Consider the following 23,769-nt stretch of genomic DNA (forward strand, 5'->3'; position numbering starts at 1 on the left):
AGCCATAGAAACCTTCATCTCTGACTCTTGGCTGACTTTGACAGAGCCACGGTGTTTCTCCACTTTGTTCTTTGGCAGTGACTTGCTGGGACTGGTCACATACCTGGACTGGGTCATGATCATTGTTACCATCTGCTCTTGCATTTCGATGATGTTTGAATCCCCCTTTCGGAGAGTCATGCACACGCCAACTTTGCAGGTACTCCTGCTAAATCTCAGCTGCCAGCTAGGTGGCAAAACACTGACCTACAGTTGTTTCATTCACTGTGACCAAACTGCCATTTGCCCATTTCAGATTGCTGAGTATGTGTTTGTGATATTCATGAGCATTGAACTTAATCTGAAGATTATGGCAGATGGCTTGTTTTTCACTCCAACTGCTGTCATCAGGGACTTTGGTGGAGTAATGGACATATTCATCTATCTTGTAAGTCTTTGATTATTTCCTAAATGTAGAATGTAATGGATTTGTAAAAGTCTCTGATGTCCCCTGGGACAAGAGTGGAATGTCTAAGATTTAGTTGCTGTAACTGAATTCTCAAGTGGATTCTAGAATTCCCCATTATATATAAACAAGGAACATGCATTTAAGATCTAAACAAAGCACCTAAATAAAAATCATTGAAATATCTACAGATGGTTATATCATTAAGATATATCAATCACAACTTTATGTGTGGGTGATACATACATTAATACAGGTCTAAACAGTAAAGTTAGTTTGCATCCTACAATTCGTGAGGCTCCAATGATGCACAGATGTCAGATAAGTTGTTATTGATTACTGAGCTCCTCATTATCAAATCTCTCCTAATTCTAATGTACCTGGCTATAGCAGGTGCCCATTCAAGTATTTAGTTAAACTAAATTGGAGAACTGCAGAAGTGGGCTCAGATAAATTTCATTTTTCCCCCACCTAACCAAGAAGGCATAAAATCATTGCATACTCAAAAAGAATTGTGTTAAGTAATGGATTGCATGTTACCAATAATTGATCAAAATAGTAGTGGCCTTGACAAAAAGAATTCTACTCATGTTATATCAGTGGATCCCCTTAGCACAGTTATAAAAATCATGGAACAAATAGGTGGGCACACATACCATGTGGGTTCCTATATTCACCATAGGACATTCTGACAGGCATCTAGCACGGATGTGGGTTAGATCCATTGTTTAACCAACTGCATTCACACCTGTGAAACTTTGCTCCACATGACACATGGAGTCCTTGCTGAAGGAAATTCCACTAGCTCTCAGAAAATGTGAACATGAAAAGAGGCATGGTATAAATTCCAGAGATTATTTTTGCCTTCTAGGTAAGCTTGATATTTCTTTGCTGGATGCCTCAAAATGTGCCTGCCGAATCAGGAGCTCAACTCCTGATGGTTCTTCGGTGCCTAAGGCCTCTGCGGATATTCAAACTGGTTCCCCAGATGAGGAAAGTTGTTCGAGAACTTTTCAGTGGCTTCAAGGAAATTTTTTTGGTAGGTGGGAGATGCTCTTTTCGCTTCTAGTTTGCTACAATCTGATAATGTCATATAGTGATGGAGGTTGAGGTGAGGTTTGCAGATAAAGATCAAGTCTATAGTGTGTTCATTATCAGAGGATTAGGAAGGCAGTAGGGAAACACGTTCAGAAATTTCACCAGCAAATGCTTCTAGCTTCTCTTATTTAATTGAATGAACACTTCTTTAAAAAATATTATTTATTTATTTACTTGAGAGAGAGAGAGGGAGAGAGCATGGGCATATCAGGGCCTCCAGCCACTGCAAACGATGCGTGTGTCACCTTGTGCATCTGGCTTACGTGGGTCCTGGAGAGTCAAACCGCCATCCTTTGACTTTGCAGGCATGTGCCTTAGCCACTAAGCCATCTCTCCAGCCCTGAATGAACACTTTTAGTAAAATAAGGAAAGGTACTCTGGAAAGTACAGTAAGTGGCAAATCCAAAAAGGTAGGATCCACTCTTCCATTCTACATTTGACCCTCATGTTTGTTCTGGGTTTTACTTTCTCTGTTTGAAAAAGTAAGGATGAGACGACTCAAACTCTTCTGCTTCACAAACGGATTCGAAATCAATGCATTTGGACTCTGTGTTCCCTTAAGCATACAAGATAGACGTTATCTCTACATCTTGAGAGTAGTAACAAAACAACCTTAGAAATAACAAAACAACATAAGTAATCAGCAATGAATACTTACAGATGTGAATCTGGAGGCAAACCTGTTTGTTTTTAGCTGGGCACACATTGCTTTAATGTCTTCTAAGAAGAGGGCTAGAAGTAAAGCAAGGAGTCAATACACACTTAGGGGTGTTTGTCCCACATCACGCATGGGTTATTGTTCATAACCCTCTTTCAGGAGGTTCTTGCCTTCCAAAGCAGTGATCAAATGATTATTGTTATTATAGATGCAATTCTCATGAAAAACATCCATTGTTTGACATAAGCTTGCTCATAACTTTCTTTCTGGAAACAAACTGCTGGCTTGCACTCAGGAAGGCAAATTCAAGCACTCAGAAAGTTCAAGACAGAGAACTGCTGTGAGTTTAAGGCCAGCCTGGGCTACAGAGTGAGTTCTAGGTTAGCCTGTGCTAGGAGGACCTTGCTTCCATATATATACACACACACACACACACACATACATGCATACGCACATACATATTCATATACAAGTACACACATATCCATATATCTCTGCAAAAACTGCCAGTACAAAATCAGCTGTGGGGGCTGGGGAAATGGCTTAGCGGTTAAGTCGTTTGCCTGCGAAGCCTAGGGACCCTGGTTCAATTCCCCAAGACCCACATAAGCCAGCTGCACGAGGGAGCACATGCGTCTGGAGTTCATTTGCAGCGGCTAGAGGCCCTGGCATGCCCTTTATCTCTATTTGCCTCTTCCTCTCTCTCTCTCTCAAATAAATAAATAAAACATTTTTTAAAAAGTCAGCTGTGGTTAGTTGATATGAAGGATTTTTTTTTTACTTTCTTATTATTATTATTAACCAATAATTTGGTATGAATACATCATGTATTGGTACCCTCTTTCCCCTCTTCCCTGGCCCCATTATGTTGGGGACCCTCCTCAGTGGGGGTGCAGGTATTCCCTATGGGGTTGTGGGAGCAACAGTCACTTATTTGGGGGGGAAGAGGAAATGCCTCTGGCTGTGATGGCTCTTACAAGCTTCCTCCTCCCCTCTGATATGAAGATCTTTTTAAGGAGAGATTGGTATATTACTAGAGAGGTACTGTTGCTAACATTTTTTTCAAGATGTTTAAATATCCTAATTTCCTTTGTACAAAGCCATAAAAAAAATTACAGCTTTTCACATGACTGGATGGAAAGAAAAGCAGACTGTCACCACACAGTTGATATATGAGAGTCTTCCAATGGCACTTAGAGGGGACTCCTCATTGTGTCTTTCCTCTGCTGATGCTTTTGTATAATGTTAGGCTGCTTAAGGCATTCACAGACTACTCAACCAGTACCAGTTCAATGGATTGCTCTAGATTTTGCTGTTTGCCACTGTTCTCACCTGAGACAAAAGTAGCAGCCAGCAGAGGGTGCTCCTGAGGTAGTTAATAGATTTGCTTGTTGGGACTCAGGTATTCCACACACTCCCCTAACGTGCTGACATACTCAGAAGAAAGCAAGCTGCTATCTCTCCAATGTATGCTCTGTTAATAAATATATGTCTCCAGTTTAAGAAATAATTATATAAACATGTTTATTCACGCCTTTGAATAAAATAAAGCAAAGTGCTATTGTTAAAATTACAAAGTCCAAACTACATGGATAATAAAATTTCGGGTCTGGTAGCTAACACATCTAATTCAAGAACTCAGGAAGCTCAAGTAGGAGAATTGCTGAGAGTTCAAGGCTAGCCTGGGTTATAGGGACCCTGCTTCCAAATATATGTACATGCCAGGTGTGGTGGCGCACACCTTTAAGCCCAGCACTTGGGAGGCAGAGGTAGGAGAATCACTGTAAGTTCGCGGCCACCCTGAGACTACAATAGTGAATTCCAGATCAGCCTGGGCTAGAGTGAAATCTTACCTCAAAACAAAACAAGCAAACAAAAGAACAAATATATGTGCACATGTGTCTTCTCCAAAAAGCATGCACTTTATATAGGATGATCTGGAAAGTCCTTGTTTTAGTACTATTTAAACCACATCTAACATTTATTTTTCACCAAGAGATTTACTATTTCATCAATTTCTTTCAGGTCTCCATCCTTTTGTTGACATTAATGCTTGTTTTTGCAAGCTTTGGAGTTCAGCTTTTTGCTGGAAAACTAGCCAAGTGCAATGACCCCAACATTATCAGAAGGGTAAGTAAGATAGATGTTCCTGTCTTTTTGAAAAAAAAAAAGTGATAAGTAGTGTGCTGATCCTTGGGAAATAGTTATAGTAGTGTATCTAGATAAAGATCTCCCTTAAAAAAAACTAAGAATTCTCCTCCCGAACACTCTGCTTCACCTTCCCATTCCACTGCCAACTGACCATTGACCCTATGGACACAGTCAGCCGTCACCCCGATGCCATAGCTCAGAGCCTCGCATGAACCTTCAGGCACTCCCTACACTGACCCTGCCTTGTCACATGAGACTTACCAGCAAACCACACTCCCCGCCCCCTCTTTAAAATGAGACCTCATGCTTAGTTCTCACACTCCTCTCTTTATTCCATTTCCACTCTTGGCATCTTCCCTAAGAGAAAGGCAGTGCCATTTTATTCACCTGGAATGGCTCAGAAGGGTCTCCTTTATACCAACCAGTAAGAATCTCAACAAAGACCCAAACTTTCATGCTTTCACTGTAGCATTCTTTCTCTTTATTTAGTCAGTCCCAATAAGGGAGAGGTAGCTGTAGCAGCCCTGTATTTCAGTAATAGACCACCATGCAGTGTGTGCCTTACATCTCGCAGAGGTGGCCCTGTCTCCAAATGACCACTGATGTAACTGGGTTCCTTCTGTCTGGTGTGACTACCTGTCACTGAGTCCCCAGTGTCTTCTCCACTTAGCTGGCAGCTGAGGACAAAGGATCAGTTCTATCATAAAGGGTGGGGTCTAAGCCTATAAAAGTCTCGTATCACTTCAACTCACAGTCCTGTAGGAAGACCACAGCCTCACTATTCAGGGAAGGAGCCTGCAAAGTATATTTAGCGGTGTTCTCTACCGGAAATAAAGACACATAGTTTGATTAATACGGAGTGCCCCTCTGCTCTGCCTTCCGATGTCCCATTCTCTCGGGATTCTTCAATATTACAAGTAGCTTAAGGAAGTATCCAAATACTGATGTTACATTAACTAACAAAGTGTTTTCCCTTTCCTCCAAATAAGGTAATTCATTTAATTCCATTAAAATGTGTGTCTCCCAAAGACCTAGTAGAACTCAACTTCAACATTATACATATATTAAAAATATGACAAGGCCTAGAGAGATGGCTCAGTGGTTAACACTTGCCTATGAAGCCTAAGAACCCTGGTTCAGGGCTTGATTCCCCAGTACCCACGTTAGCCAGTTGCACAAAGTGGCACATGGATCTGGAGTTCGTTTGCAGAGGCTGGAGGCCTTGGTGTGCCCATTTTCTCTCTCTCTCCCTCTCTCTCTCCCTCTCTCTCTCTCTCTCTCTCTCTCTCTCTCTCCCTCTTTCTCTGTCTGTTGCTCTCTAATAAATAAATATGATTCACATAGATTGTATGTGATAAAAGTTATGTTACCTAGTTATTATACAATATAGGTAGAAGCATTGTCCAGTCAAACTATGTTACATAACATATTAACATGAAGATTGGAGTATGTACCATATGGAAAGAGACATTTCAGAACTGCTCCAAAACCCAAGAAGACCTAACAAGGAACATGAAGAACTAAATAAGCTTGTGTAAGAAAGAAGAGTTATTCTCAACACACACCGGCTAGAAGCCAGAGAGATAATCACAACATTTCAAGCCGAAACCTCCCAGGAACCCTGGATGACTCAGTATGTTGATGATGGCCCAAGAACATAGTGGTTTTTACATTCTGCACCCCTACCCAGCCCAAGCTGAGAATGGATGCCTTGTGTGAGGACTAGAAGGCCCCAGGTAGATGAGCAAACACATAGATGTGGTGCAGTGGTCTTTGGGAGCAGAGAGGTCTGTGGTAGGCTCAGAGAAAAACCCAAGGAGGTAGGCACTAGACAGAGCACCAGTACCAGGTGGGATCATTGAAACTGGCAGAGTGAGAAGTATCTCTTTATATCTTCACTGATTCCCATGGAAGACACCATGGCTGAAAATTCCATGTGGACAAAGGGAACATCCATTCTGTCCCAGAATTTCAGTCCATCCATATAAAAGAAGAAATCTGCCCTGGATAGAAGGAAGCTAGCTAGACCAACATTTGTACCAACAGCTTGCATATTAAAGGAAACGAGGCTTGAGTTGTTGGAGACATGTTTTCCAGTTGGGAGAACATGGTATTTTCTCATAGTTGCCTGAACACGTTCCTCCTCTGCTCCTTTTCTGAAGGCTTAACAGCAGTTGCCTAGAGATCAGTATAGATGGGTATGGAGCCAAGAGCTTAGTCACGAAAGTAAACAGTCTAAGGAAAGATTCTGACAAATAATTTTTAAATATCAGTTGCATCTGAGGCACAGTGACAGGTGAAATGAAATGAGTCCATCACTGCCCCGGTTTTGCAGTTCTTTCTTTTTTAAAAATTTTTTTGTTCATCTTTATTTATTTATTTGAGTGTGATAGAGAGAGAGGGAAAGACACACACAGAGAGAGAGAGAGAGAGAGAGAGAAAGAGAGAGAGAGAATGGGCATGCCAGGGCCTCCAGCCACTGCAAACGAACTCCAGGGGGCATGCAACCCCTTGTGCATCTGGCTAACGTGGGTCCTGGGGAATCAAGCTTCGAACCAGGGTCCTTAGACTTCACAGGCAAGAGCTTAACCACTAAGCCATCTCTCCAGCCCCTGCAATACTTTCTATCCAACTAGAACGTGTGCTTAATGTTCACACAACCATAATATAAAGCCAGCAGTTAAAAGGGCATGTGAGAAGGAGGAATAATTTCAGTATGAGAGAAATGTGCTTTCAGCTGAGGATGGAAAAGCTTCAGGAGTTGGGAGGAGCAGGAGGGGCCCTCCTCTGTGGAATGAGTGGAATGCAGAGGGATGCCAAGCCTGCTCAGAGGTACCATGAGTCAGAGGCAGGAAGAGAGACAGAGAACATAGGTCTTAGCATCGTGACTTCCAGATGAGAATCCTATTGCAGTAGATTCAGTGGCTCAATCTCGTCATTTTGTGCTTTTCATCTGTTTCCTCCTTCAGAACATTTGTGACAGAGAGACATTGGGAAGCCCATCTCCATCTCCAGTAGTCACAGTTGGAGCTCATTGCCCTTGTATTAGTTGCGTTCGTGTTGCTGGGATGAAAGGCCTGACCAGAGCAAGTTAAGGAAGGAAAGGGTTAATTCTGGCTTACAGTTTCAGGGGGATACTCTCCATCAAGGGGAAGACTAGGCAGGTGGGTTTATCACATTGTAGCCACAGTCAGGAAGCAGGGGGTGAACAGGAAGTAGGGGCAGGCTATAAAACATCAAGGCCAGCTCCCATGGATCCATTTCCTCCAGCAAAAGTCCTCCTCCTGAAGGTTCCATAACCTTCCCAAATAGCGCCACGTGCCAGAAACCAAGTGTTCAAACACCTGAGCCTATAAGGGACATCTTATATTCAAACAAGAGTGCCTTGTGTGCTGATGTAAGGCCAGAAATGGAAGTTGGAGATTTGCAAGGCCCTGAATGTCAGACAGAGGTGAAGAGCTGGGACTGGACAAGGGTGAGGGGAGGAGACAGCAGCGAGGGAGGGTAGGACTGAAGCCCTTGAGAACTTGTAAGAAGAGGAACTGACCACTTCTGTGCGCTCACGCAGTACAAAGAGCTGTCCTTGGGACTGATTTTGTTAGCCATGTTCCACAAATGAGAGAAAAAAATATCAGTATAAAACGATTAACTTGTTGAAGGTCACTTATGTAGTCAGGGGAAAGCTGCGATTCTCACGTGCTTTTTACTAGCATCCCAGGATGTTTTGTGCAATGACAGGCTAGCTCCAAAAGAGAAACGGGAAGGGGCAGGAAGGCGTCAGCATTCACCTACCTTCCTCCAAAGTGTTGGTTACTGCGTGCAACAAAGATATCCACATCACTCTTAAAATACCTTTTCTATTTGATGTTAGGAATGCTTCTTACCTTTTACCCTTTCTGGGTTCATTCTCTGACCAGTTTCCTCTATTTCTTTTGTTTTTCTTCCCTTCCCCCTTTAGGAAGATTGTAATGGCATTTTCAGAATTAATGTAAGTGTATCCAAGAACTTGAATTTAAAATTAAGACCCGGTGAGAAGAAACCTGGATTTTGGGTGCCCCGTGTTTGGTAAGAATATCAGAAAAACATCCTTACAAATGCTGTATTTATACTTACCTGGCAGGGGAGATACCATGATCATGAGGGTGGTTTTCCAGGGTGAGGCTTATCCATTGCACTCTGGATGTGCTGACCCCTGCGATTTCCCCAAATGCAGGAAACTCTGTCTCATAATTTGTGGTAGTGGGGGACTGCATTCACGTTCTCCCCTGAAAAAAAAGAAGAAAAAAAAAAAGAAATGCTGTATTTATCAGTATAAAGGCTTAAATTAGTATAATGTGGCAGGATCTAAAACAATTCTGCCAGAGATCTTAAAATCATTCAAAGGCCAGTAAGAGCAAAAGCCACAGGGCACCATGTTGTTTTGTGAAATTAATAAAATACTACACCAGTGTTTTTCTAATGTAGTAAAGTACATATCTGGATTCCAATAGCATTAAAAAATTAATAAGGCTTAAAAAAAAACAAAGATTTTCTATCACATCAAAGATGAACTCATTCTGAGTTTGTTTCTTTAAAGAAGGATCTGATGCCCCTATAACAGTTGCAGAGAATTCTAAATCATAAAGCAACTTCAATTTTAAAACTACTTACATTGACACATGTTTCCATCATTGAAACACTGGAGGGAAATAATCAGTAACATAGTTGATTACATCTAATTTGCACTTTAAAATTCATTTTTTCTTGAAAATTAGTTTTCAAAGCATTTCCATTAAAGGTAGTACCTTCCCAGAACCTTCTCTCTGCTTTATTAATGACCATGAATGAAATTTTTCTGCTCCACTGATAAACTCAGTGTTCTATCAACTTCATTTATGCTTTTAATTATCTTTATAAAATTTCCTTTTACTTTGTAGGCTAATGAATGAATCACAGAAACCCTGCTTTTGTCACAATTGACTTTCTTTTCTACACATCAAAACTTTTTTTAAAAGGAATGGCATTTCACCCAGCTGTAGCCCAGACTTCATTTGTGCCTTGCTTTTGTATTTTTCTAATATAAAATTCACTTTCATAAACAATTAAATATGATTGGTATTGTGTTTTATTTTTCTAAATACCAACTATGAAAAAAGATTAAATTTGGACGTGGAACTTGGCACAGATAAGAGGACTATAACCCACAGAGACATTCTTATCCTCGTACACACTAGAAAAGTAGTCTAATTTACATTAAAATAAAAATTTGAAAAGGCATAAAAAGTTCATTTCTGTAAGATGAAAATTCATTATACCATAAATAATTTACTCATATCAGGAAATAAAATGTGATTTCTCCCCCTGTTGTTCTGAGATTTGGGCTAAAGCCTCAAAGTTGAGGCTACTAGAGAATACTGTCCTTAATTCTAAAGATGTAAATGGACCAATCCCTCTCACCCACAAGGAAAAGTCGGATTTTATTAAAAGTGACCAAAAAAACTTTGCAACCACTGAAGATGTCAGTAAGGGAGCTAAACCTCACTGAAGGCAATACTCAGAGACAAAACATCCTCTCCCAGATTATACCATATAGCATCCTACTTGCCCTATAAAACCAATGATATGCTCTTTGTTAAAAATCAAACTTAGTAGGAATGCAGTATTTTATGGATCTTATTACTAGTGGTTTCAAATTAACTAACATTTTAAAAACAAGAGGGCAAAAGGAAATGCAATAAATATCTTCAGGGCTGGAGAGGTGGCTCAGCCATGAGAGGCTTGCTTGCAAGGAGTGATGGCCCTGATCCATTCCCCAGTACCCATATAAACCCATATGCACAAAGTGGTGCATGTGTCTGGAATTTGTTTGCAGGGGCAAGAGTCCCTTTTGCACCTATACACTCTCTCTCTCTCTCTCTCTCTCTCTCTTTCACACACACATAAACAAATAAAAAATAAAAATCTTTTTTAAAAAAATCTTCACACTGGCTTTTGCTCATCTGTCCAGGATAGTGGGACTTGGATTCACTGTGAAATAAATACCCTCAGTGTAGTTAATATCAACTGTAGTAATGACACTGTGTACATTTCCCTTCTTTAGTAATCTAATCAGAGTTAGATGATGAAATTTTCATAATTTTATATTGGGTAAATTATGATTAAGAAAATAACCTATATCTGGGGATATGCCTAGAGAAGCATTTTGGTGGTTATAATTAGGACATAAATATGCACTATCTAATTCAGGAGACAGACTAGTTCTTGGCATCTCTCTTCAGATGAATAAATTCATTTTCTTCTGAATCACTCAGGCTTGATGAGATAAAAATCACCTCAGCAAAAAGGATTAAGTACATCATATATTATAAATACTGTGTGTTTAATTTTAAGCAGAGGTCTGGGACGTAGGAAAAATCACATGTATGAAATAAGATAAAAAAAAAAACAGGAATCTGTTTTGTACTCTGTATATTTATTTCTTGGATGCTTGTAGTTCACCAGGTATGGCTGTCAATCATGCAGCGATGAGTAAATTGTGACCGTTGTCACTCGGAAACCTGAAGTGGAGGATAGAAAATAAAAATACAAATAATTTTCTATTACATGCTCAAGACTTTGATGTGAAAATAAGCCCTTCATTTCAGCCGTAGCTCATTTTCCATGTAGCTTTAAGTTATACTCTGATATGTTCTAGGCAGTAGATCTGGTCTTTTGGTATCTAAGGTGCCAATTATTTGAGGTACAAGAGTATGGGAAGAGAAAAGAAGGGGTCCCAAGACTGATGTTCTTTAATTTTCTGAAGTAACTGCCTCTGTTTTCTACAGAAGGCAAAAGTACAATGAGTAACACATAAGAAACCCCTAAATTAATATTCCATAGGACCAGGCAGAAAAAACCCTGAAGAGAAAGCTCATGGCTAGCTTTTAAAAATTATTATCACTAAGTAGAAACTTAGTACGGATGCATCATACATTGGTGTCATCACTTCTGTCCTCCCTGTCCCCACGCCACTGAGGGTCCCCAGTAGTGGGTTTCTGGTATTCACCTCAGAGTTGTGAGTTATGAATTGTGAAATCAGTCATGGCCGGAGGAGGAAGGACAGTGCCTCTGGATATTACCTCCCGCCCCGTGGTACTTACAATCTTTCTGCCCCCTCTTCTGCAAATGACCCTGAGCCATGGTGGGTGTGCTTTAAGTCTACTTTCGTGTTGAGCTCTCAGAAGCTTCTGGATTTCTGCTCGGGTGCATTTTGAGTATTCTCTGTCTCTATCCCACTGGCACACGAACCAGACAAGTTGGGCAGGAGCACAGGAGTGGCCAGGGCAGGTGGGAAGGTGGGTGAGGTAGAATGAAGGCATTCCAGGTAGAAGAAACTTCATGTGCAGTGCTCAAGGCCAAAGGAGAGTTGCTGCATTCTAAGTAATAACAAGTACAATATAATAATAAAAAAAGCAGCTGTCTTCTTTAGGCCAGACAGCTGGAATGTGGAAGATGCAGTGTGTCTTTCTGGATGCTATTGGCCATAGATTTCCACATTCAAGTGCAGAGGTGGGTTCACATTCGCCACGGTGCCAAACTTTCCCTTTATCATGATCTCATGGGGTCCTGAAGCACTTTCAACTGGAGGTGGGGGTAAAAGATTAACCAAAGTATGAGGTCAGGATGTCTTAATTTTCTGAATTTGATGGATGAGACTATAAGCTTTTAAAAATTAACCAGGAGAGATATTTAAAAGCCTTCCAATTCAAGCAATGGCCACATATGAAATGACAGTGACGGCTTATGTCTGGAGTTGATTGAAGGCCTCTGTCATTATAGGTCAGATTTCCAACTTTGCAAGTTTGCTAGAGCACACATAGCATTAAAAAATATCTGATATAATTAAAATTGAAAAGTTTAATTTTTTAAAAAGCATGATATGTTCTTTCAGTTATATATCTTGTTTTTCTTGATTTGGCCTAAAAGTGTATTTTTAACATATTCTAACTTCTAAAGTATATGGGTCAGGAAAGTAGTTTAAGTTGCTGCAAATTTATCTGCAAAAGCCTTTTTACATAAAGAAAAAAAATGGATGAGTAAGAGAGAGCAACATCAGATCTGAGAACTGGCTTGATTTTAAAAAGTCCTTAGCTAAGCAACTTGTGACATATGTATAAACCTTACAACTTCTGTCTGCCATGAAAGTTATGAAATGTAACTGAAACCCTCCCCAAGGAAAGAGCATGGGGAAAAGTCCAAAAAAATATATCTGTACCTCCATACAAAAAAAAATATATAAATCAGAATTCTAAAATAAGAACTTTGGAGCAGAGCTTGTGCATTTATGAAAAATGTCCATGCCAACCACTCTGAAACCTTTAGAATGAAATGGGTTGTGGCTTGTTTTCTTCATAGAGCATAAGGGTACATCCCAGATTGCTCTGTAGTTTAAAAAAAAAAGCATAGAAGATGTTAGAAAAATACTGCTCCCACAAGTGTTGACTTTAAGACGGTTAGATTTTCATTTGAGACTTGGAAAAGCGCTGATGAAAATACAGGCTACAGGAGGCCTTCGACGGTCAGCATTCCAAAGCTTGATTCTCCATCAGCTTCAGGATTTCAAGGGTTTGGTCATCTAAATCTTGAATCAATTAAAATGGTCCCTAATAAAGACACAAGGAAAATAACCATGTAAGCCTCTTTTACTAACAGTAACAAAAAGAAAATGTTAACTAAGGCCTGCAATGTAGTAGAAAGAATTACTTTTGTAATTGTAAAGGAAAAGAAAAGAAAAACACAAATGTGTGAGGAAAACAAGAAATGAGATATCCTTTCCTCCAAAGAAAATACATAATGATGAAGGTGAAGTGTTTGAAGAATCAGGAATCAGCTATGGGTTTTGAGAGTAAAATATGTCTTGGTGCGTCACAGGAAGGACCTATTGGGAATGTTCAGCGTTAGTAAGAGAAAAAAAAAAAATTCCACTAGGAGAGGTCGATTTGGAAATGTACAGTGAGTGACCTCCTGCATGACCGTATAGCCTGCCTTTTACTCCACAGTGTACTGGATGACACAAGGTGGAATAAAGTAACCAGATTCTACTCTCCTTACCTTTCCTGTTCTAACACAAGGAACTATAGCTCATGACTTTAGAATTTTCAATTAGAAAGCTATTTCACCAGTCGCCTCCAGAAACCAGTGCCTCCGTGCAAATCTGTAACTGTCTTTGCAATACTGTCATTGCGATGAGAGAGAGGGTTGCAGAGTCTGTGGCTGGATCTCAAGTTGAGCCTTTTGCTTTAAATTGAGAACCTATATCATAACCTAGTGATTGTAATAACAAACTGTAACACATTAGTGTATCGCTACAACTCTGCAAATCAATGTAGTGTAGCTCCATCTCCGCTCCCCCCACCCCCCAGCTAGAGACCCTACACCCAGGACAGAGCTGCAGATATTTGCCACAGGGGCTCCTTTATTTATTTATTTATTTATTTGAGAGCAACAGACACAGAGAAAGAGGCAAATACAGAGAGAGAGAGAGGAGAGAGAGAGAGAATGGGTGCACCAGGGCCTCCAGCCACTGCAAATGAATTCCAGACGCGTGTGCCCCCTTGTGCATCTGGCTAATGTGGGTCCTGGGGAACCGAGCCTTGAACCGGGGTCCTTAGGCTTCACAGGCAAGCGCTTAACCACTAAGCCATTTCTCCAGCCCAGGGGCTCCTTATTGAAACGTCACCCAGCTAAGCCTTCCCTCTGTCTGAACTGCAGGGCAAATCCTCGGAATTTTAATTTTGACAACGTGGGAAATGCCATGCTGGCTCTGTTTGAGGTGCTGTCCTTGAAAGGCTGGGTGGAAGTGAGGGATGTCATCATTCACCGTGTGGGGCCGGTAAGTGAACTCATCGACTCTCTTGCAAACTTCCAGGACCAACTCCCTTTTGTCTTGAAGAATAACCATGCTTTTCATTTATGCAGATCCACGGAATCTACATTCATGTTTTTGTCTTCTTGGGTTGCATGATTGGACTGACCCTTTTTGTTGGTGTAGTTATTGCTAATTTCAATGAAAACAAGGTAAGATTCTTGATTTAATATCACAGGCTTTTTTTTTTTTTAGCCTCTCTCTTTGAGCTATCTTTTTCACACATGACAGAAAGTCACATTAAAGTGTAAGGCGACTCTTGTAAATAAGCTACATAACTATTTTACAAGGTGCTCACTGCTGCCTTGCAGGCACATTCCTTAGGAGTATAATTCTCTCACTAAATTTATCCTTTTGGTAACAGTGTCATTAATTCCCCCACAGCAGCGCATCTTCTATTGTTCAGATTGAAAGAATGTACAGCAAGTTATTAAAATACAATAGCTGAAAGTGATGCGCTGATTACAGGTACTATTACCTTCACAAAATGTGAATTGCAAGCTTCTTTGTCACTCAGTAGGTGAACTCAGAATGTTGATAAGGCAGGGCCACAGAAAACTTCAAAAACCTCATTTAGCACAATAACAGGAAGGTTTTTCCAATTTCATGTGAACTTTACATACATCATGAACTCAGAGACCTGCTGAGTTCAGAACAATGCTAATGATCAGAGTGAGGCTCTCAACTAGGAAGGCTGTGACTTCGTTTCCCAGGGAAAAGAAGATTAGGGAAGAACATTCGATGAGCACTCTATGGAGAGACACTCGTTCTTATGGGAGATGCTGATGACATCCCTGTTGGGAGAGGTGAACTTTGGGTTCATAATCATTGGGTTGCGTAGTTCCGGAGCACTTACTGTATGCTAAGAATTTTACAGATGCTTCTTCAGTTATCAACACTAACAAATATCTGGCTGAAGAAAAAGCAATTAGCTTGTCCAGCCCTTCTAAAAACTACAAGCTCAGGGCCAGAATTCAGATTGGTTTTTCCAACTGCAGGATCTGTGATTCTTCAAGCACCAGAGTCTAAAAGCTGCTCCTGACAAGCTACGTTTGCCTGCAAAGCACCCGCTGGCCCGTGTTATTCATGGCTGCGACTGATTCCCATGTGTTCCCAGCAGAGCTCCTTGGTTTGTGTAGTGGGACTGTATCATTCACTGTCCCCAGGCTCAACGTGTGTGGTACCACTTACTCAGTCAATTGCCACCTTTGATGTGTGCCTAATGAGTGTGTCACTTCGCTCAGATTTTCAAAGAGCACATTTTTAAAGTCTCCTCTTTGGACCCCAACACTATTCGACCCACAGAAACATGAATGGTAGCGATTTTGTGGCCCAGCCCCTCTATTTTACTACCTAACACACTCACAAATGAGTTTCTAAGCCTTACAGTGTGCTCAGTTTAATATCAAGCAAGAAAAAAAAAAAGAGAAAGATGGGTCCTTTTCCATGCCCTGAGCCATGTGGTGTGTGAACAGTACCTAATTGGCCCATTAATTGCAAAGCAGAGAAACTTTGCAAGCTCAGAACACCTCATAGGCCCTGAGCAGGCTCCTGGTTTCATGGCAGCTCATACGTTACGACATAAAGGATTCAATAGAACATCCTCAACACCAGGAAACAAATGTATAATTAACTGCCATTCTCGAAGTGGCTGTAGATTACCAAAGACATCCACCTCCAACAGCATCATTACGATCGGGAGGAGGCGGGAAGTGACGGCCCAGTTCCAGAGTGTTGCTGTCAGCCCACATGGGCACTGAGAAGAAGGGAGCAATAAGAAGCCAGAATTCATTTTACCAAACTGTAAAGACTTGATTAGCAAGGCTGGGGAGATGACTCAGTGGATCAAACAGTCGCTACCACAGCATGAGCACCTGTGTTCAGATCACCAGACCCCACAAAAAGCTGGATGCTGTAGCAGGCAGCTGTAATCCCAGCCAGCCTAGGGTGAGAAGGGAGGCAGAGGCAGGGGAATAAACCAGGAGCTCATGGCCTAGCTAGCCTGGAAACACAGCGGTGAACAACAAGGAGACCCTGTGGAGAAGATGTGATGTTGGGAGTGTGCTTGTGGGTGTCATAGCAGCTTCCCCTTGCCAATGTTCAGGACACTCTCCAGCTGGTTTTGTCCAGGAGGCGATGCCCAGCTTGTGCTCATGCCATCTTTCCCCTGCCATCATGGAGTTTCCCCTAGAGTCCGTAACCAAAATAGACCCTTTCCTCCCACAAGCTGCTTTTGGTCTGGTGCTTTGTGCCGGCAACACGAAAGTAACTGCAACAAAAACTTCTTTTAAAAGTTTCTAGACTGTAACTCTTGTGCAGCTATATAAGCAATTACTCACTTATTACTCAATAATTCAGATTTACTTGGACCCGTACAAGGCAGTAGACACTGTTGTTGGCACCCACAACCTATAAACGCTAAACTAATCACTACTTCATTGAGTTTCTGCTCTCATAGAGAGCACACAGTGATGTTCCTCCAAAGGGATATGCATAGATTTACAAGAAAGATACAAAATATCGCAGGCTTTGGGAACAAGTTTTGCAGTATTCATAATTATGCACAGATGGGATTTCCTTAGAAAATGGAAGCCTTTTTTTACAGATAATAACAAAATTAGAAAGGTTTGGTAAGCATGTTAAACGTGCAAGCAGAAACTGAGAAAGTACTGTATTTACAACTCACATAACTGACAAAGATCCCAAATATATGAAGAATCTATGTAGTACATCGGACTCATAGCATATTTTACATTTTTTTCTATAAAATATCAGAGAGTAATAAAATAATGTGCAAAGAATATGAATTGTGACATAAAAACATGCCTATAAGAAGTGCTTCATCCAATCAGTACTAAAATTGAATCAGATCTATTTATACCCATCAAAATGGTCAAACTGAAATGTCTAATAAAATACTGATAGAAATACAAGAAAATGGGAACACTTGTACATCACTGGTAGGAAATGTGTTTGCATTGTTTTTTGGATATCATCTTTACAACATCTGCTAAAGATGTTGAAATTCCTAGATGTATCATTTCTTCTACAAGATATTTTCAAGGGAGGCCTTTATATGTATGTTTACTGGGATCATACATGAGTGTCTATCCCAGCATCATTTGCTCTATATACCTGTAGTTCATGACTTCTGAAACATTAGCGCAGTGGGTCTTGTGTGAGCAGTTGAGATCAATAAGTTAGATCTAGGAATCTAGTTATATATAAGGTATATTTTCAATAAAAATTTTTAAAAGCTACACAAATTAATACATGTTGGATATTGTATCCAAAAATTAGTTCAAGGGAGGGATTTTTTATTTATTTGTTTATTAGAGAGGGGGAATGAGAGAGAGAGAGAATGGGCTCACCAGGGCCTCTAGCCACTGCAAACGAATTCCAGACACATGTGCCACCATGTGCATCTGGCTTATGTGGGACCTGGAGAACTGAACCTGGGTCCCTAGGCTTCACAGGCATGTGCTTTAACCGCTAAGCCATCTCTCCAGGCTGAGGGAAGGTTTGTTTACTTTTTTTCTTTCTTGTTACCACTTACAGCTCCAGGTTACAGTTTGTCATGGTGAGGAAGGCATGGTAGCAGGAGCTGAAAGCAGAGCTGGTCACATTTAGCCCCATAATGAGAAAGTCAAGAGTGGTAAATTCTGGCATTCAACCATCTCGCTCTTTCTTATACAATCCAAGACCCTACCTCAATGAACCTAATTACAGGCTAACTATAGTCCAACCTAATCTAGATAATTTCCTGCCAAGTTAATAATCAATATAAACCGTCACATTGGCTAAGGAGGATGTAGTTAATTACATTAGCTCAAGGGAAAGAAAGAGGATGAAAGTGACATTTTCCCCCAATTTCTTAAATTGTGTTTCTGCCTTTGTAACATAGTATAATAAAATATAATGCAGTATATTACAATACAATGTAATTTATATGCATTTTATCAAGTACCCCATTTTATAGCTCAGAATATCTAATCCCAGGTAACAAGTGATCATTTCTTAAATGAGCATTTCTTAAAGAAGCAAATTCTATGACTTTGTATCTCTTGAAAATACTTTTACAAGAGCACATATTAGAGGGTTTCTTTTTTTAAGAGACAAAATACCCTTAACTCAAAGGAGCAGCGTTGACAAGCTATAATTTTGCTGCTATGAAATGAAAGTAACCATGATTAGTTAGTTCCTTTTTGAAAATATAATCATGTAGAAAATCCCCTTCTTGGAATTTTCCCACACCTGAGTGTGATATATCTTCAAAGACACCCATGGAAGGGGGATGGATGCTCTGAAACATGATGGGGCGTCCTTCTGGGACTCCTCTCAACACATTGTTCATTCCGACCATGTTTCTGTAACCACCATGGTTCTTGCAGACTGTCTTTACTGTAATCCCCCACGTCAGTCCTGTTTGTAAAGCCATCCCACCCTCACTGGTCTTTTTCCTTCCACTCCTTCCTTTGTTTGTCAAGGGGACGGCTCTGCTGACCGTAGATCAGAGAAGATGGGAAGATCTCAAAAGCAGACTGAAGATCGCCCAGCCCCTTCATCTCCCACCTCGGCCCGGTATCAAAGATACTCTGATTTTATTCATGTTGAACACTCGTATTCAGGATTCCCCAGGAGCCTAAGATTTAAATTCAAATAATAATTGGGTGGCCACTAGGGGTTGTGCATAAGTTAATATGGAAACAGTCTCGTCGGCCTATTAAAATCAGTGCTCTCGGAATAAGCTCTGATGAAAAAAATGATTTTTTAAGTGAAATATATTTGTGCTCGCCTTTTAAAAGTGAGTGTAATGTATTAAGCTGGCAGAAGTGGAATGATCCGTTTCTTCTTCCAATATGGCTGGCACCATGCACTGTCGTTTTAATATTCAGTGCCAGCCATTCCTCCTGCAAAGCTCTTCACAATAGGTTGAACTGGAGGGGCAGAATGTAATGGGTTTTAAGACAATGAAAATGAAAGATAAGAAAGTAAATTTGGCCCATGTCTGAAATGTCCTTGCCTAAACCTTTCTTTTCCAGATAATGATGGTTTTAGAGCTAAGATGTATGACATAACCCAGCACCCGTTTTTTAAGAGGACAATTGCGTTGCTTGTTCTGGCCCAGTCCGTGTTGCTTTCCGTCAAGGTACTTTGAGAGTGGATCTCGTACCCCTGGCACATCCAGCAATAACAGTGCCCTCTGCCACAGTCATTTTCAGTCTGTGATCCTAAGTAAAAGTTAAATGAAGAATCATGTTTGTGTTAAAATGGGCAGCAGAAGAGGGGGAAGGTCTGTGTGTCTAGGGGACGTGGCAGTAACTGTGGACTCTTCCGGTTACAGTGGGACGTGGAGGACCCCGTGACGGTCCCTTTGGCGACAATGTCGGTTGTTTTCACCTTCATCTTTGTCCTAGAGGTACAGTCATGCGTCTGCTTGTTCTGGGGGAAAGCTGTGTATAATTTAAGAGTAAATCAGTGTCCCTTTTGGTGGCATTTACTTTCAACTCTGTGTTCCATTGCCTTCGGCAGGGGGTGTAAGGGGCAGGGAGATAATGATCTCAGGGAATCTTCTTTTAGGGCTATTCTGTTTAACTTCAACAAAGACTTCACTTACAGCTCCCACTTTTGTAACTGCCAAAACTCTGCTGATGACTGTTATGTTGGCCTGTTATGGGTTGAAATGTTTAGAGCAAAATCATACAATCCACTTTGGTCCAGCTATTCAAATTATAGCTTGGTGGCAAGGCGTACCATTGACCCAGCCAAGATTATTTTAACATGTGGTCCCTATATGCATCACATCTTGTTGTCATACCATTTTGTATTGAAATTCGGTGAACACTGCTTTTGCCACAAACTGGCTGATGTTTCTCAAATTCGATGGGAGTTTTACTTGAGGAAGAAAAATGGCCTGCTATTTAAACTGGTCATAAAACGAGAAGAAAAGAGCGTGCAGGATATGGATGTGTAGCTTTGGAAGATAAGGTGATATACCTCTGTGATAACTCTTTTCTCTTTATCTTTAAGAATATATGACTCAACTTAGGTAGACGTCAATGTGGGCTAAGCATTTGCCTTCTATTCCCTCCATTACCCATCTCCAGGTTACAATGAAGATTATAGCAATGTCACCTGCTGGGTTCTGGCAAAGCAGGAGGAATCGATACGATCTCTTGGTGACATCCCTTGGTGTCGTGTGGGTGGTACTGCACTTTGCTCTCCTGGTAGGAATACCTAAACAGAAGTTTAGTTCATTTTTTTTTTTTTTATTTAGCTTTGCTTAGGCCTGTGTACAGTCTGGTTCACTCCACAGGAACTGCCCTCAGGTATTAGATTAACCTCGCTCAAACTTACCTTTGATCATAATGACCCTCCGATGTGCTTGCCCAGGGACTCACACATTGTTCACATAGGCAAATCCTGTCGCTCCAAATTCCTAGAGTATGCAAGTGAGAAAGAAGGACCTGAAAAAAAAATACAGTCACATTTAACCCTTCATTTTACTAAAAGATGGAACCAAAAAGGAGTAAAGAAAACTGAAACAGATATGAAGGGACCAGTCTGAATTCACACTGCAAGCTGGTGTCAGAAGACTCCAGCCCTCTTCTCTGAGCTGAAGAGTGGCACCCACTCCGCTCTCTTATTAACAATGTCGGGATGTAATTCACAGGTACTGCCAATGTATTATTTGCTCCAAAATATCTGGCTGCCATTTCTCTGAAGCATAGCATTCTCCACACCAAGTCCCTTTAACTCTTTTGCCTAAAACACCTTTACCTACCGTTTATAAAGCCTGAGGTCCAGCCCCAAACCTACAGCTATGGGTATAGGTATACATGACTGGAGTGGTATTATCCGGTGGAAATAAAATGTGGCCACATGTATGAGATTGACCTAAACTGTCAACTATAAACATTATCACAACCCATAAGGTATTTTTATTATTACAAGTACCTTCTTTTAGTTACCTTTCCATCATGCCAACTAAAATTGATGTGATCATCATGCCTCACTGTGCTCTCCTCTTCGATATCAGAGGTATGCTGAGGAAGGTCCATTTGCCCATCAGAAGGGACTTGGTGTGGTGTGAGATCGCTATGTTCATAGACATGCTGAGCGAACTTCTTGGCCCAGTGGTAGCCTTCAGCAGTAAGGACCCTTTGAGCTGTCAGTCACCTGGCTTGGTTTTCTCAAGTAACAAATGATTATGAACGTTAAGATGTACAAGGCACTGTGTGAAGATTAAGAATGTAATGAGCAAAAGAGTCACTGTTCTCATAAACCTGACAGCCTGAGAAGTTAGACGGGCATCCCTAAGGGCATCTCCAAGGAGGTGGTGATTGGACTCTGTCTGTAGTAAGAAGGGGGATCATATCAGACAACCACGATAATGATGCCAGCGTGTGGGAGCTGGAAGAAGGCCAGTTTGTGTGGCAGAGGCAGAAGGAGCAAAGACACATGATGTGGCCCAAGATTTGGAGAAGTAGGAAGGTAGGCTAGTTACTCGTTTGTTGCTATAACCAAATACCTTGCCAGAAGCAATCTAAAGAAGAAAGGGTTAATCGCCACTTGGTCACTGTCTTGGGAGAGGAAGTCCGGTAGCACTCAGCCCACAGTGAAGAAGTAGATAATAACAAGTGCTGATGCCTAGCCAGCTCTCTCCTTTTTATATAATCCAGAACACCAGCCCATGCAATGGTACACTTTTGCAGTGAGTCTTCTCTACCTCAATTAACCTAATCAGGAGGAATCCTCGCAGACTAGCATCCTAGGAGATTCTAAGTCCTGTTGAGGTGACAATGAGTATAAACTGTCGTGGAAGGTGAGTCTCCTCAGGATCCTGGGGTCTGGGTGACGATCAATACTCCTAAAGGTGATGGTTTCCATTACTTCTAGAAAGTAACTCATGAATCCCGAACTAACATGAAAAAAGAGACAGCCTTTCTCTCGACGAACATTTAGCTAAAGCTACTCGGTTTAAGCATAAGGGGGCAGGTTCCAAATCCTCAGATATCCAGAGAGGAGCTTCTAACCCACTAAAACCAAGGTGCCTTTGTGTTTGACCCATTTGTTCTTTCCCCAAGAACTCTAGTCCTAGAAAAGTGGGCATCGTCTGCCCAGTTTGCTGGGGAGGAAAGGCGCAGTTTTTGTCCTCCATCCAAAGATGCTTTGTGCCCATATTCCTGTCCTTATACCTCACCAAGGAGCTCACTAGACCCCCTGCCCAGGGCCCCATCTGTGACTATTGTCCTTTCTCAGTTCCTGGAGAATGCTCTTGCTTTGGCATCAGCTGAATGTCACAGTTATTTTTGGGGTGGTCGGTGGCATCCTTGTTTCTCAGAGAAGGTCTTCTTAGTCACAAAGCAGTCATTTCTTGCTGTAATCAAACACTTGACAAAAGTGCTGGATGTATTCATGGGCTTTTCTGAAATTACTTCTGTCATGAGACCACTGTGGGCTTCCAGCCTCAGTCCCTTTGCCAGGATGATGCCTTCCTTATCCCTCTTACCTTCCTCCTGTTCCAAGACCATCCTGTATTTCTCATGCCCTGCCTGCAAAGAAACTGGTCAGTATTTCATGCAAAGTAAACTTGGAAGTACAGAATTCAATGGAGCAAAACAGAACCCAAAGTTGCATTTGAGATTTGATTTTAAAGCTAATATTTATTCATGGATTTTGGCAGTGACCTTTTCAGCACCCTTTTTGTAAGATAAATTTCTTATAAGACTTTTCACATTTTATTAAGCTAATTGTCCAGTAGACTTCACAGAAGACATACAAAGAAAAATGGAACTGTAACAAGATATTTTGTGCAAATTATGAGAGGCTGTCTTCTGTTTAAATTTCAGAATGCATATACCTACATGATGGGTGCATGTGTGATTGTCTTTAGATTTTTCTCCATCTGTGGAAAGCATGTGAGTATGTCATGAAGAACCCTCTCAAAGGTCACATATGCATTAAATAAAAAAGAGTGGTGGTCAATGGATTCACCTCTCCTGGATGTTTAAGGTTACAAGCAACAGATTAATCAACATCATATGTCAAGACTAATAAATATTAAAATGAATCAGTAGCTTAAGAATTTTCCAATACATCTCCTCCTCTGTATGTTTGTTCCTCATAATTGCCAAGTAAACCCAATCATAAATGAAAGATAATGTGTTAACTATGAAAAGCTAAAATTGACGTAACTCCTAGTATACTTTTTGTTTTAAACTAAATAACTTTATTGCAAAGAAAATTAATTGAAAGTCATGATTCCATGATTCTAGACAAATTTCTATTCCTTGCTCATGTTCATGTGCTATGTACTACCCACCCTGTTGACTTTTCAGAAGCATTGTTTCCAACATTATTTCACATCTGCATTCACTCTGGTCACATCATCAGTATTTAGATATTTGATGGTTATTCAACAATAACCATTATTTAGATTTGTTTTTGGAAAAGTCCTCAGGAGGAAGAAACAATTCAGCTTACTTGCTATAAGAAAAGGAAATGTGTTGAGCGTGTAGAGCTGGGCAGCAA

The 23,769-nt window shown here is 40.8% G+C and overlaps 1 protein-coding gene and 1 non-coding gene across 3 annotated transcripts in view; both read left to right on the plus strand.

Moving 5' to 3' along the window:
- Nalcn (sodium leak channel, non-selective) overlaps positions 1–23,769 on the plus strand; it is a 332,253-nt gene that overhangs the window by 286,916 nt on the left and 21,568 nt on the right. For both annotated transcript variants that reach the window (XM_045146251.1, XM_045146252.1), the window contains exons 24-35: positions 79–199; positions 296–427; positions 1,317–1,484; positions 4,227–4,331; positions 8,311–8,417; positions 14,082–14,202; positions 14,289–14,387; positions 18,723–18,816; positions 19,278–19,384; positions 19,580–19,654; positions 20,343–20,462; positions 23,088–23,156. In XM_045146251.1, the coding sequence (XP_045002186.1) occupies positions 79–199; positions 296–427; positions 1,317–1,484; positions 4,227–4,331; positions 8,311–8,417; positions 14,082–14,202; positions 14,289–14,387; positions 18,723–18,816; positions 19,278–19,384; positions 19,580–19,654; positions 20,343–20,462; positions 23,088–23,156 (1,318 nt within the window). The remainder of the gene's footprint in view (positions 1–78; positions 200–295; positions 428–1,316; positions 1,485–4,226; positions 4,332–8,310; positions 8,418–14,081; positions 14,203–14,288; positions 14,388–18,722; positions 18,817–19,277; positions 19,385–19,579; positions 19,655–20,342; positions 20,463–23,087; positions 23,157–23,769) is intronic.
- Positions 8,458–8,620, plus strand: LOC123459817. Its single transcript, XR_006636555.1, has one exon. It is a non-coding gene; the product is annotated as a U1 spliceosomal RNA (small nuclear RNA).

Source organism: Jaculus jaculus, chromosome 3 (genome assembly GCF_020740685.1).
Source record: "Jaculus jaculus isolate mJacJac1 chromosome 3, mJacJac1.mat.Y.cur, whole genome shotgun sequence".
Classification (NCBI taxonomy): domain Eukaryota; kingdom Metazoa; phylum Chordata; class Mammalia; order Rodentia; family Dipodidae; genus Jaculus; species Jaculus jaculus.